Consider the following 12833-nt stretch of genomic DNA (forward strand, 5'->3'; position numbering starts at 1 on the left):
TGTACCGGTACCCCCTGTATATAGCCTCCACATTGACTCTGTACCGGTACCCCCCTGTATATAGCCTCCACATTGACTCTGTACCGGTACCCCCTGTATATAGCCTCCACATTGACTCTGTACCGTACCCCTGTATATAGCCTCCACATTGACTCTGTACCGGTACCCCCCTGTATATAGCCTCCACATTGACTCTGTACCGGTACCCCCTGTATATAGCCTCCACATTGACTCTGTACCGGTACCCCCTGTATATAGCCTCCACATTGACTCTGTACCGGTACCCCCTGTATATAGCCTCCACATTGACTCTGTACCGGTACCCCCTGTATATAGCCTCCACATTGACTCTGTACCGGTACCCCCTGTATATAGCCTCCACATTGACTCTGTACCGGTACCCCCTGTATATAGCCTCCACATTGACTCTGTACCGGTACCCCCTGTATATAGCCTCCACATTGACTCTGTACCGGTACCCCCTGTATATAGCCTCCACATTGACTCTGTACCGGTACCCCCTGTATATAGCCTCCACATTGACTCTGTACCGGTACCCCCTGTATATAGCCTCCACATTGACTCTGTACCGGTACCCCCTGTATATAGCCTCCACATTGACTCTGTACCGGTACCCCCTGTATATAGCCTCCACATTGACTCTGTACCGGTACCCCCTGTATATAGCCTCCACATTGACTCTGTACCGGGTACCCCCTGTATATAGCCTCCACATTGACTCTGTACCGGTACCCCCCTTGTATATAGCCTCCACATTGACTCTGTACCGGTACCCCCTGTATATAGCCTCCACATTGACTCTGTACCGGTACCCCCTGTATATAGTCTCCACATTGACTCTGTACCGGTACCCCCTGTATATAGCCTCCACATTGACTCTGTACTGGTACCCCCTGTATATAGCCTCCACATTGACTCTGTACCGGGTACCCCCTGTATATAGCCTCCACATTGACTCTGTACCGGTACCCCCTGTATATAGCCTCCACATTGACTCTGTACCGGTACCCCCTGTATATAGCCTCCACATTGACTCTGTACCGGTACCCCCCTGTATATAGCCTCCACATTGACTCTGTACCGGTACCCCCTGTATATAGTCTCCACATTGACTCTGTACCGGTACCCCCTGTATATAGTCTCCACATTGACTCTGTACCGGTACCCCCTGTATATAGTCTCCACATTGACTCTGTACCGGTACCCCCTGTATATAGCCTCCACATTGACTCTGTACCGTTACCCCCTGTATATAGCCTCCACATTGACTCTGTACCGGTACCCCCTGTATATAGCCTCCACATTGACTCTGTACCGGTACCCCTGTATATAGCCTCCACATTGACTCTGTACCGGTACCCCCTGTATATAGCCTCCACATTGACTCTGTACCGGTACCCCCTGTATATAGCCTCCACATTGACTCTGTACCGGTACCCCCTGTATATAGCCTCCACATTGACTCTGTACCGGTACCCCCCTGTATATAGCCTCCACATTGACTCTGTACCGGTACCCCCTGTATATAGCCTCCACATTGACTCTGTACCGGTACCCCCTGCATATAGCCTCCACATTGACTCTGTACCGGTACCCCCCTGTATATAGCCTCCACATTGACTCTGTACCGAACACCCTGTATATAGCCTCCACATTGACTCTGTACCGGGTACCCCCTGCATATAGCCTCCACATTGACTCTGTACCGGTACCCCCTGTATATAGCCTCCACATTGACTCTGTACCGGTACCCCCTGTATATAGCCTCTTTATTGACTCTGTACCGGTACCCCCTGTATATAGCCTCCACATTGACTCTGTACCGGTACCCCCTGTATATAGCCTCTTTATTGTTATGTAAATGTATTGTTAGTTTTCGATTAGATTCAATTTTTTTTAAACTTTTAGTTTAATTTAGTAAATATTTTCTTAACTCTATTTCTTGAACTGCATTGTGGGTTAATTAAGGGCTTGTAAGTAAACATTTCATGGTAAGGTCTACGACCTGTTGCATGTGACAAATAAAATTAGATTTGGTTTGAGAATGTAGCGATGCTGTTGTCAGTGTGACGTTGAATATCTAGAAGTTTGACCGTTTTTATAAGGAAATGCGTAATAATGTAAATATTTCTCTCTTTCGCTGCTGGTCTTTTAGACTCAGGTAGTCGTCTGCCGCACCACCTTTCCCTCTGAATCTTTTCAGTTGAATGAGAATCACAGAGCGTGTAACTACCTCCTCACAGGCCTCATTATAGAGCACAGGCTTTCAAAGGAGCCATTACCCATAGTCCTCTCTGCTCTCCCATGGAATGTTATTGAAGACACTTCCATCATCACTCCCACTTAAACCTCATCTCTCTCTCTCTGTCTCTGTGTGTGTGTGTGTGTGTGTGTGTGTGTGTGGGGGGTGTGTGTGTGTGTGTGTGTGGGGGGGGTGGTGTGTGTGTGTGTGTGGGGGTGGTGTGTGTGTGTGTGGGGGGTGTTTGCACCAACCACTTTCCTGTATGGCTGACATTCACCTGCTCCATATGTACGGTACGATGAGGATTTGACTAGACCGTTCACCTGCTCCATATGTACGGTACGATGAGGATTTGACTAGACCGTTCTCCTGCTCCATATGTACAGTACGATGAGGATTTGACTAGACCGTTCTCCTGCTCCATATGTACGGTACGATGAGGATTTGACTGCTCCATATGTACGGTACGATGAGGATTTGACTAGACCGTTCTCCTGCTCCATATGTACGGTACGATGAGAATTTGACTAGACCGACAGTCTTAACATTTACATTTACATTTAAGTCATTTAGCGGACGCTCTTATCCAGAGCGACTTACAAATTGGGCGAGAGAGAGAGAGAGGGGGAGAGAGCTTCCTTGAACTGCACCCTATTCCCTATATAGTACACTACTGTTAACACTAGCCCTGTGTACGGAATAGGGGACCATTTGGAACCCATCTGTTGATATGTGACTCGCTCTATACTTGGATTTTCTCTCACTGATTCTCTTCCACTTGTTGGTTCTAGTGTGTTTAGCAGAAATACCAGTTATTATGACCTACTTAACCAAACGTGAGAGAAATGTACATTAAGTTGCAGTGGAGAGGAGAGCTACGTTTAGTTTATAAACCTACATGTTTATTTGGCTGAAGAGTGTTTGAGTCTAGTACTACCAGTCTGCCTTATGAATAAACATGTATATTAGACTACCAGTCTGCCTTATGAATAAACATGTTTATTAGACTACCAGTCTGCCTTATGAATAAACATGTTTATTAGACTACCAGTCTGCCTTATGAATAAACATGTATATTAGACTACCAGTCTGCCTTATGAATAAACATGTATATTAGGCTACCAGTCTGCCTTATGAATAAACATGTTTATTAGACTACCAGTCTGCCTTATGAATAAACATGTTTATTAGACTACCAGTCTGCCTTATGAATAAACATGTATATTAGGCTACCAGTCTGCCTTATGAATAAACATGTTTATTAGACTGTAGACTGATGTTATACTGGGGGGATGAAGAACAGAATAAAAACAGTTGCTTGGTGAGAAGATGTTAACCATCGACAGTGGAAACCCATGTTCACAGTTAGCCGTTATGTAAATGCCCAGCTGAAAAGTACCGAGGGGCTTGTCTCCAAGTCAGAGCAGGTCCGCAGTGGCCCAGCGAGACACTGGTGCCGGCCCACAGAGACGGAAAAGTCTGAGCCTTTCGGGTAGGACACCATTGGAATTTCTCGGTGAAAATGCTCCCTTAGAGATCCTCCCTGGTATTTAACCTGGTTCTGTCTGTAAGGCTGAGAGATCCTCCCTGGTATTTAACCTGGTTCTGTCTGTATTGCTGTAAGGCTGAGAGATCCTCTATTTAACCTGGTTCTGTCTTAAGCTAATCCTCCTGGTATTTAACCTGGTTCTTCTTACTTACCACTGTAAGGCTAAATCCTCCTATATTTAACCTGGATTTCTGTCTTTTCGCAAGGCTGAGAGATCCTCCCTGATATTTAACTTCTGGTTCTGTCTGTATTGCTGTAAGGCTGATCCTCCCTGGTATTTAACCTGGTTTCTGTCTGTCTTAAGGCTGAGAGATCCTCCCCTGGTATTTAACCTGGTTCTGTCTGTATTAGGCTGAGAGATCCTCCCTGGTATTTAACCTGGTTCTGTCTGTATAGGCTGAGAGATCCTCCCTGGTATTTAACCTGGTTCTGTCTGTATTACTGTAAGGCTGAGAGATCCTCCCTGGTATTTAACCTGGTTCTGTCTGTATTGCTGTAAGGCTGAGAGATCCTCCCTGGTATTTAACCTGGTTCTGTCTGTATTGCTGTAAGGCTGAGAGATCCTCCCTGGTATTTAACCTGGTTCTGTCTGTATTACTGTAAGGCTGAGAGATCCTCCCCTGGTATTTAACCTGGTTCTGTCTGTATTGCTGTAAGCTGACTTATTCTGTCTGTATTAGGCTGAGAGATCCTCCCTGGTATTTAACCTGGTTCTGTCTGTATTGCTGTAAGGCTGAGAGATCCTCCCTGGTATTTAACCTGGTTCTGTCTGTAAGGCTGAGCGATCCTCCCTGGTATTTAACCTGGTTCTGTCTGTATTGCTGTAAGGCTGAGAGATCCTCCCTGGTATTTAACCTGGTTCTGTCTGTAAGGCTGAGAGATCCTCCCTGGTATTTAACCTGGTTCTGTCTGTAAGGCTGAGAGATCCTCCCTGGTATTTAACCTGGTTCTGTCTCTCTAAGGCTTTGGGTCCATAGTTGCGCTGCTGTCCTTGTTGAACTGCCAGGATGAGACACTGTCTGGCTGGCTGCTGCTTTGTCTGCCTTAACAATGGCCTGGTTCTGCCAGGGCCTGGGGCTGTGTGACGGAGGCTAGCGTTGGGTGGGTGGGCGCCAAGGCCAGCACCTCTCCTAAATGTGTTCTATTATCTGTCCCATAATCTGCTTTAAGCCAGCCTGTAGTCATGGGTTCTCAACTTCAGTCTGAATCACTCCTCCTCCTCTCTGTCTCCCTCTCCTGTCCCTCCTCCTCCTCCTCTCTGTCTCCCTCTCCTGTTCCTCCTCCTCCTCCTCTCTGTCTCCTTCTCCTGTTCCTCCTCCTCCTCCTCTCTGTCTCCCTCTCCTGTTCCTCCTCCTCCTCTCTGTCTCCCTCTCCTGTTCCTCCTCCTCCTCCTCTCTGTCTCCCTCTCCTGTTCCTCCTCCTCCTCCTCCTCTCTGTCTCCCTCTCCTGTTCCTCCTCCTCCTCCTCCTCCTCTCTGTCTCCCTCTCCTGTTCCTCCTCCTCCTCCTCCTCCTCTCTGTCTCCCTCTCCTGTCCCCTCCTCCTCCTCTGTCTCCCTCTCCTCCTCTCTGTCCTCTCCTCCTCCTCTCTGTCTCCCCTCCTCCTCCTCCCCTCCTTCCTCCTCCTCCTCTCTGTCTCCCTCTCCTCTCCTCCCCTCCCCTCTCTGTCTCCCTCTCCTGTTCCTCCTCCTCCTCCTCTTCTGTCTCCCTCTCCTGTCCTCCTCCTCCTCCTCCTCTCTGTCTCCTCTCCTGTCTCCCTCCTCCTCCCTCTTGTCTCCCTCTCCTGTCTCCTCCTCCTCCTCTCTCTCTCCCTCCTCCTCCTCCTCCCTCTCCCTCTCCTCTCCTCCTCCCTTCCCTCCTTTCCTCTCTCTCCCTCTCCTCTTCCTCCTCCTTCCCTCTTCTCTCTCCCTTCTCCTCTCTTTGTCTCCCTCTCCTCATCCTCTTCCTCCCTCTCTGTCTCTCCCTCTCTGTCTCCTCCTCCTGCTCCTCCTCCTCCTCCTCCTCCTCTCTGTCTCCCTCTCCTGTCCCTCCTCCTCCTCCTCTCTGTCTCCCTCTCCTGTCCCTCCTCCTCCTCCTCTCTGTCTCCCTCTCCTGTTCCTCCTACTCCTCCTCTCTCTCCCTCTCCTCTTCCTCCTCCCTTCCCTCCTTTCCTCTCTTGTCTCCCTCTCCTCATCCTCCTCCTCCCCTCTGTCTAGCTCCCTCTCCTGTTCTTCCTCATCATCCTCCTCCTCCCCTCTGTCTAGCTCCCTCTCCTGTGTTTCCTCCTCATCCTCCTCCTCCCCTCTGTCTCCCTCATGTAGCCTAGCTCCCTCTCCTCTTCCTCCTTCTTCCACTCCTCCCCCTCCTCCCTCTTCTTGTCTCTCTCCTCCATCTATTTATGTTTCCCCCAGTCCTCCTCCCATCAGTTAAACTGTTGCTAAGGCCAGAGCAGCCAGTCACTGAAACCCCAGTCCTCCTCCCATCAGTTTAACTGTTGCTAAGGCCAGAGCAGCCAGTCACTGAATCCCCAGTCCTCCTCCCATCAGTTTAACTGTTGCTAAGGCCAGAGCAGCCAGTCACTGAATCCCCAGTCCTCCTCCCATCAGTTTAACTGTTGCTAAGGCCAGAGCAGCCAGTCACTGAAACCCCAGTCCTCCTCCCATCAGTTTAACTGTTGCTAAGGCCAGAGCAGCCAGTCACTGAAACCCCAGTCCTCCTCCCATCAGTTTAACTGTTGCTAAGGCCAGAGCAGCCAGTCACTGAAACCCCAGTCCTCCTCCCATCAGTTTAACTGTTGCTAAGGCCAGAGCAGCCAGTCACTGAAACCAGCTCCTTTGAGGGTGTCCAGTATGTAGAGAGCCTAATACAAATGTTCTTTACTGTTGAGTTATTCCTCTTGAAAGGGAATCACAATGTCTTTTAAAAAGCTCAAGGTCTCATCGTCAAGGAAGGAATGATGATATGTCTTTGTCACCTTAATGTCACCTCTCTTTCTCTCTTTGTGTGTCTTTCTCTCAATTTCAATCTAAGGGTTTTATTACCAGGGGAAACATATTGTTAACATCGCCAAAGCAAGTGAAGTAGATAATAAACAAAAGTGAAATAAACAATAAAAAATGAACAGTAAACATTTAACATACAGAAGTTTCAAAACAATAAAGACATTACAAATGTTATATTATGTCTATATACAGTGTTGTAACGATGTGCAAATAGTTAAAGTACAAAAGGAAAAATAAATAAACATTAATATGGGTTGTATTTACAATGGTGATTGTTCTTCACTGGTTGACCTTTTCTTGTGGCAACATCTCTCCACGTGTGTGTGTGTGTGTGTGTGTGTGTGTGTGTGTGTGTGTGTGTGTGTGTGTGTGTGTGTGTGTGTGTGTGTGTGTGTGTGTGTGTGTGTGTGTGTGTGTGTGTGTGTGTGTGTGTGTGAGACCTACCCATTAACTCTTCGTTGACTGTAACCAGTATCTAGTCCTGGGTGATATACAGGGCTGTTTGGAAATATCCACGCGGGAGTGTTTCACTACCGTCACATTTTTATATTAAAAGTCAAGTATATATTTTTTATTGCCTCAGAAGAATAATCAGGGGCGTGCGACTGTAGTTTTCCTTCAGAATAATCCATTAGTGCAACACATTCATCAGGAAATAAATTCATTTTTTATCAGATGACAACAGAAGTGCACCGCTGTTTGTCAGCCACAGAGGTAAATGAGCTTATAATGAAAAATAGTATTTTGTTTTGTGTAAAAACGATGCGTATCCATCATATTTCTAATGTTTATCATAGAAAGAATGTAGCCGGCTACATTTCCTGATGTTAATCTTGCGTTTTTAGCTAAAAGGTAGGCTGGACTGAGAACAGTAGCTATACATCAGTCAACAGCCTCTGCTGATTTTTAAAATGCTCGTTTGTCAATTCTCATCCGAGTGGAGAAGTGCAACATCAGTCTGATGCCGAGCATTTTACATCTGCGTTTCTGGAAATATTTCTGCAGAATTCTGCATTAACGCGCGACCCCTTAGTTTAACTTGCTAGTCTTCTAAGTAGAAGTGACGGGAAACATACAGTGCATTCGGGAAAGTATTCAGACCCCTTGACTTTTTCAACGTTTTGTTACGTTACAGCCTTATTCTAAAATGGGTTAAATAAATAAATAAAATCTCAATCTACACACAATACCCCATAATGACATCACAATACCCCATAATGACATCACAATACCCCATAATGACATCACAATACACATCCAACCCCATAATGACATCACAACCCATAATACATCACAATACCCCATAATGACATCACAATACCCCATAATGACATCACAATACCCCATAATGACATCACAATACCCCATAATGACATCAAATGACTCACAATACCCCATAATGACATCACCAATACCCCATAATGACATCACAATACCCCATAATGACATCACCAATACCCCATAATGACATCACAATACCCCATAATGACATCACAATACCCCATAATGACATCACAATACCCCATAATGACATCACAATACCCCATAATGACATCACCAATACCCCATAATGCAAAGAGAAAACAGGTTTTTAGAAATGTTTGTCTGGTTTGGGGATAGATGTTCTGAGTGGTTGGGGGTCCAGAATAAGTGTTTGGGGGTAAGTAGGGGGTTTAGAGGCCACAGCTGGCCAATGAGACTCGGATGAATCCTGTCTGTCAATAGCCAGACTGGTGTGTGTCTGTCTCTGGCTGCGTCCTGTGATTGACTGGGATGGTACACACACAAACAGTCACACTCGGAGTGATGTGTAAATGTGCTGTCTGTCCTAGTTAACCTCCCGGTGCTGTCTGTCTCCAGTCTTCCTCTACTCTATTCTGTCTGTCAGTGGGAGGTCAGGGGACCAGCGGTGAGGAATATGGCTGATTCCCCAGCAGAGAGAGATGGTTGATTCAGTCTGCTGTCATGTATTTATAACCCACCTGATGAATGGAAAAAGTAAAAATGTCTCCTCCCTCTTTCTGTCCATCCTCTCTTCTCTCTCTCTCTCTCTCTCTCTCTCTCTCTCTCTCTCTCTCTCTGTCCATCCTCTCTCTCTCTCTGTCCATCCTCTCTCCCTCTCTCTGCCCATCCTCTCTCTGTCCATTTCTCTCTCTCTCTCTGTCCATCCTCTCCTCCATCTGTCTCTGTCTATCCCCTCTCTCCTCCATCTCTCTGTCCATCCCTCTCCCTCTCTCCCCCCCTCTGTCTTTCTGTCTGTCCTCTCTCTCTCTCCACCTCCCCTTCTCCCCCACCCTCTCTCTCTCTCTCTCTCTCCACCTCCCCTTCTCCCCCCACCCTCTCTCTCTCTCTCTCTCTCTCTCTCCACCTCCCCTTCTCCCCCACCCCTCTCTCTCCACCTCCCCTCTCCCCCCCACCCTCTCTCTCTACACCTCCCCTTCTCTCCTCCACCCTCCCTCTCTCTCTCCACCTCCTCTTCTCTCCTCCACCCTCCCTCTCCCCCACCCTCCCTCTCTCTCTCTCCACCTCCCCTTCTCTCCTCCACCTCCCCTTCTCTCCTCCACCCTCCCTCTCTCTCTCCACCCTCCCTCTCTCTCCACCCTCCCTCTCCCCCCCACCCTCCTCTCTCTCTCCACCTCCCCTTCTCTCCTCCACCCTCCCTCTCCCCCCACCCTCCCTCTCTCTCTCCACCTCCTCTTCTCTCCTCCACCTCTCCTCTCTCTCTCCACCTCCTCTTCTCTCCTCCACCTCTCCTCTCTCTAGTCCAGTATCAGATGGAGATGATGCGATCTCTTCGTCATGTCAACATTGACCATCTTCATGTGGGCTGGTACCAGTCCACCTATTATGGATCATTTGTCAGCCGGGCCCTGCTGGACTCTCAGTTCAGTTACCAGCACGCCATCGAGGAGTCTGTTGTTCTCATCTACGGTAAGTAATCCGTCTGACACACACACACACACACACACACACACACCACACACCACACACATCACAAACCGCACGCACACGCACACCTCACCACACACCACACACACACCACACACCTCACACCTCACACCACACACACACCACACACACACACGCGCACAGAAACAAATGAATGTAATCTCCTCTTTCTAATAAGTGTATGGATGTTTTAATTCTGAGAACAGAGAGTGACGTGTCCAGATGATGTCCACTCTCTAAATAGGGTCAGGGTTAGTAATATACTCAAGCTTTCATTGGTACAAAAACCACTTTTAGACGGACCGTTTTTGACAGGGTTTTCTCAGGCCCTGGTCCTAGTATCATGTCTCCTACAGTGCCTTGAGAAGGTATTCACACCCCTTCTGACTTTTTCCACATTTTGTTGTTACAAAGTGGGATTAAAATGTATTTAATTGTATTCTTTTTTTTGTCAATGATCGACATAAAATATTTCTGCCAAATTTGGAAGAAAGATGAAATGTCTTTGTAAGCAACTCCAGTCTATATTTGGCTTTGTGTTTTAGGTTATTGGAAGGTGAATTCATCTCCCAGTGTCTGTCGGAAAGCAGACTAAACCAGGTTTTCCTCTAGGATGTTACCTGTGATTAGCTTCATTACGGTTCTTTTTACCCTAAAAAAAACTCCCTAGTCCCGACATACTCAACTGGAGGACCCAGACCCAGAACCGGGTCAATGCGGACCGCAAGTCCCGAAAAAAGTTTAAAAGAAATATACAGTACCAGTCCAAAGTTTTGACACGCCTACTCATTCAAGGGTTTTTCTTTATTTTTACTATTTTCTACTTTGCAGAATAATAGTGAAGACATCAAAACTATGAAATAACACATGGAATCATGTTGTAACCAAAAAAAAGTGTTCAACAAATCAAAGTATATTTGAGATTCTCCAAAGTAGCCACCCTTTGTCTTGATGACAGCTTTGCACATGCTTGGCATTCTCTCAACCAGCTTCACCTGGAATGCTTTTCCAACAGTCTTGAAGGAGTTCCTACATATGCTGAGCACTTGTTGGCTGCTTTTCCTTCACTCTGCGATCCAACTCATCCAAAACCATCTCAATTGGGTTGAGGTCGGGTGATTGTGGAAGCCAGGTCATCTGATGCAGCACTCAATCACTCTCCTTCTTGGTCAAATAGCCCTTACATAGCCTGGAGGTGTGTTGGGTCATTGTCCTGTTGAAAAACAAAAGATAGTCCCACTAAGCCCAAACCAGATGGGATGGCGTATCGCTGCAGAATGCTGTGGTAGTCATGCTGGTTAAGTGTGCCTTGAATTCTAAATTCATCACAGACTGTGTCACCAGCAAAGCATTCCCACACCATCACACCTCCTCCTCCATGCTTCACGGTGGGAACCACACATGCTTAGATCATCCGTTCACCTACTCTGCGTCTCACAAAGACACTGCGGTTAAAACCAAAATTCTCAAATTTGGACTCATTGGACCGAAGGACAGATTTCCACCAGTCGAATGTCCATTGCTCATGTTTGTTGGCCCAAGCAAGTCTCTTCTTCTTATTGGTGTCCTTTAAAAATAACCAGGCAAATCAGTTACGAACAAATTCTAATTTTACAATGACGGCCTAACCCGGACAACCCTGGGCCAAGTGGCGCAGCCCATGGGATTCCTGATCACGGCCGGTTGTGATAAAGCCCAGGATCGAACCAGGGTCTGTAGTGACGCCTCTAGCCCTGAGATGCAGTGCTTTAGACCGCTGTGCCACTCGGGAGACCAAAAATAGTAGTGTTTTTTTTTGGCAGAAATTCGACCATGAAGGCCTGATTCACGAGTCTCCTCTGAACAGTTGATGTTGAGATGTGTCTGTTACGTGAACTCTGTGAAGCATTTATTTGGGCTGCAATCTGAGGTGCAGTTAACTCTAATGAACTGATCCTCTGCAGCAGAGGTAACTCTGGGTCTTCCTTTCCTCTGGCGGTCCTCATGAGAGCCAGTTTCATTATAGTGCTTGATGGTTTTTGCGACTGCACTTGAAGAAACTATCAAAGTTGTTGACATTTTCCGGATTGACTGATCTTCATGTCTTAAAGTAATGATGGAGTGTCGTTTATCTTTGCCTATTTGAGCTGTTCTTGCCGTAATATGGGCTTGGTCTGTTACCAAATAGGGCCATCTTCTATATACCACCTCTACCCTGTCACAACACAACTGATTGTCTCAAACTCATTAAGACGGAAAGAAATTACTCAGATTAACTTTTAACAAGGCACACCTGTTAATTGAAATGCATTACCTCATGAAGCTGGTTGAGAGAATGCCACGAGTGTGCAAAGCTGTCATCAAGGCAAATGGTGGCTACTTTGAAGAATCTCAAATATAAAATATATTTGTATTTGTTTAACACATGATTCTATGTGTTATTTAATAGTTTTGATGTCTTCACTGTTATTGTACAATATAGAAAATAGTAAAAAATAAAGAAACCCTGGAATGAGTAGGTATTTTATTGTTACTCCGTTGGGCTTCGACCCATGGTATCATATAAACACACACAAGACATGGAAGAATTTGTAGAATTGCAGGAAATTAGCTTTAAAACAGGGAGAGAGAAAAAATCTGCCCCATGCAAAATGTGTAGAAAACATAATTCCACGTTGACATTATGGGTTAAAAAAAATAAAATAAATATATATCTAAATTTGATCAATTTTAAAATCAAGCTGTACCACAACAAAATGTGTAAAAAATCAGAAATGGATGTGAATACTTCCTGAAGGCGCTGTACATAAATTAGGTTTGATTGATCACATGACCCAGGTCATGTCCTCTGCTGTTCTGTCAGTAGCTGTGTTTCAGGAAGTCTTCATGATGGTCTGAATATGATAAAGACTTGAACATCTTGACCATGTTCTGTTATAATCTCCACCCGGCACAGCCAGAAGAGGACTGGCCACCCCTCATAGCCTGGTTCCTCTCTAGGTTTCTTCCTAAGGTTTTGGCCTTTCTAGGGAGTTTTTCCTAGCCACCCTCATAGCCTGGTTCCTCTCTAGGTTTCTTCCTAGGTTTTGGCCTTTCTAGGGAGTTTTTCCTAGCC

The 12833-nt window shown here is 46.4% G+C and overlaps 1 protein-coding gene across 1 annotated transcript in view; it reads left to right on the forward strand.

Moving 5' to 3' along the window:
• Window positions 1-12833, forward strand: part of LOC106597250 (eukaryotic translation initiation factor 3 subunit H-like) — an 84927-nt gene that overhangs the window by 33411 nt on the left and 38683 nt on the right. The window contains exon 3 of the mRNA XM_045696345.1: window positions 9554-9721. Coding sequence (XP_045552301.1) covers window positions 9554-9721 — 168 coding nt within the window. The remainder of the gene's footprint in view (window positions 1-9553; window positions 9722-12833) is intronic.

This window comes from Salmo salar, chromosome ssa02, assembly GCF_905237065.1.
Source record: "Salmo salar chromosome ssa02, Ssal_v3.1, whole genome shotgun sequence".
In the NCBI taxonomy this organism is placed as follows: domain Eukaryota; kingdom Metazoa; phylum Chordata; class Actinopteri; order Salmoniformes; family Salmonidae; genus Salmo; species Salmo salar.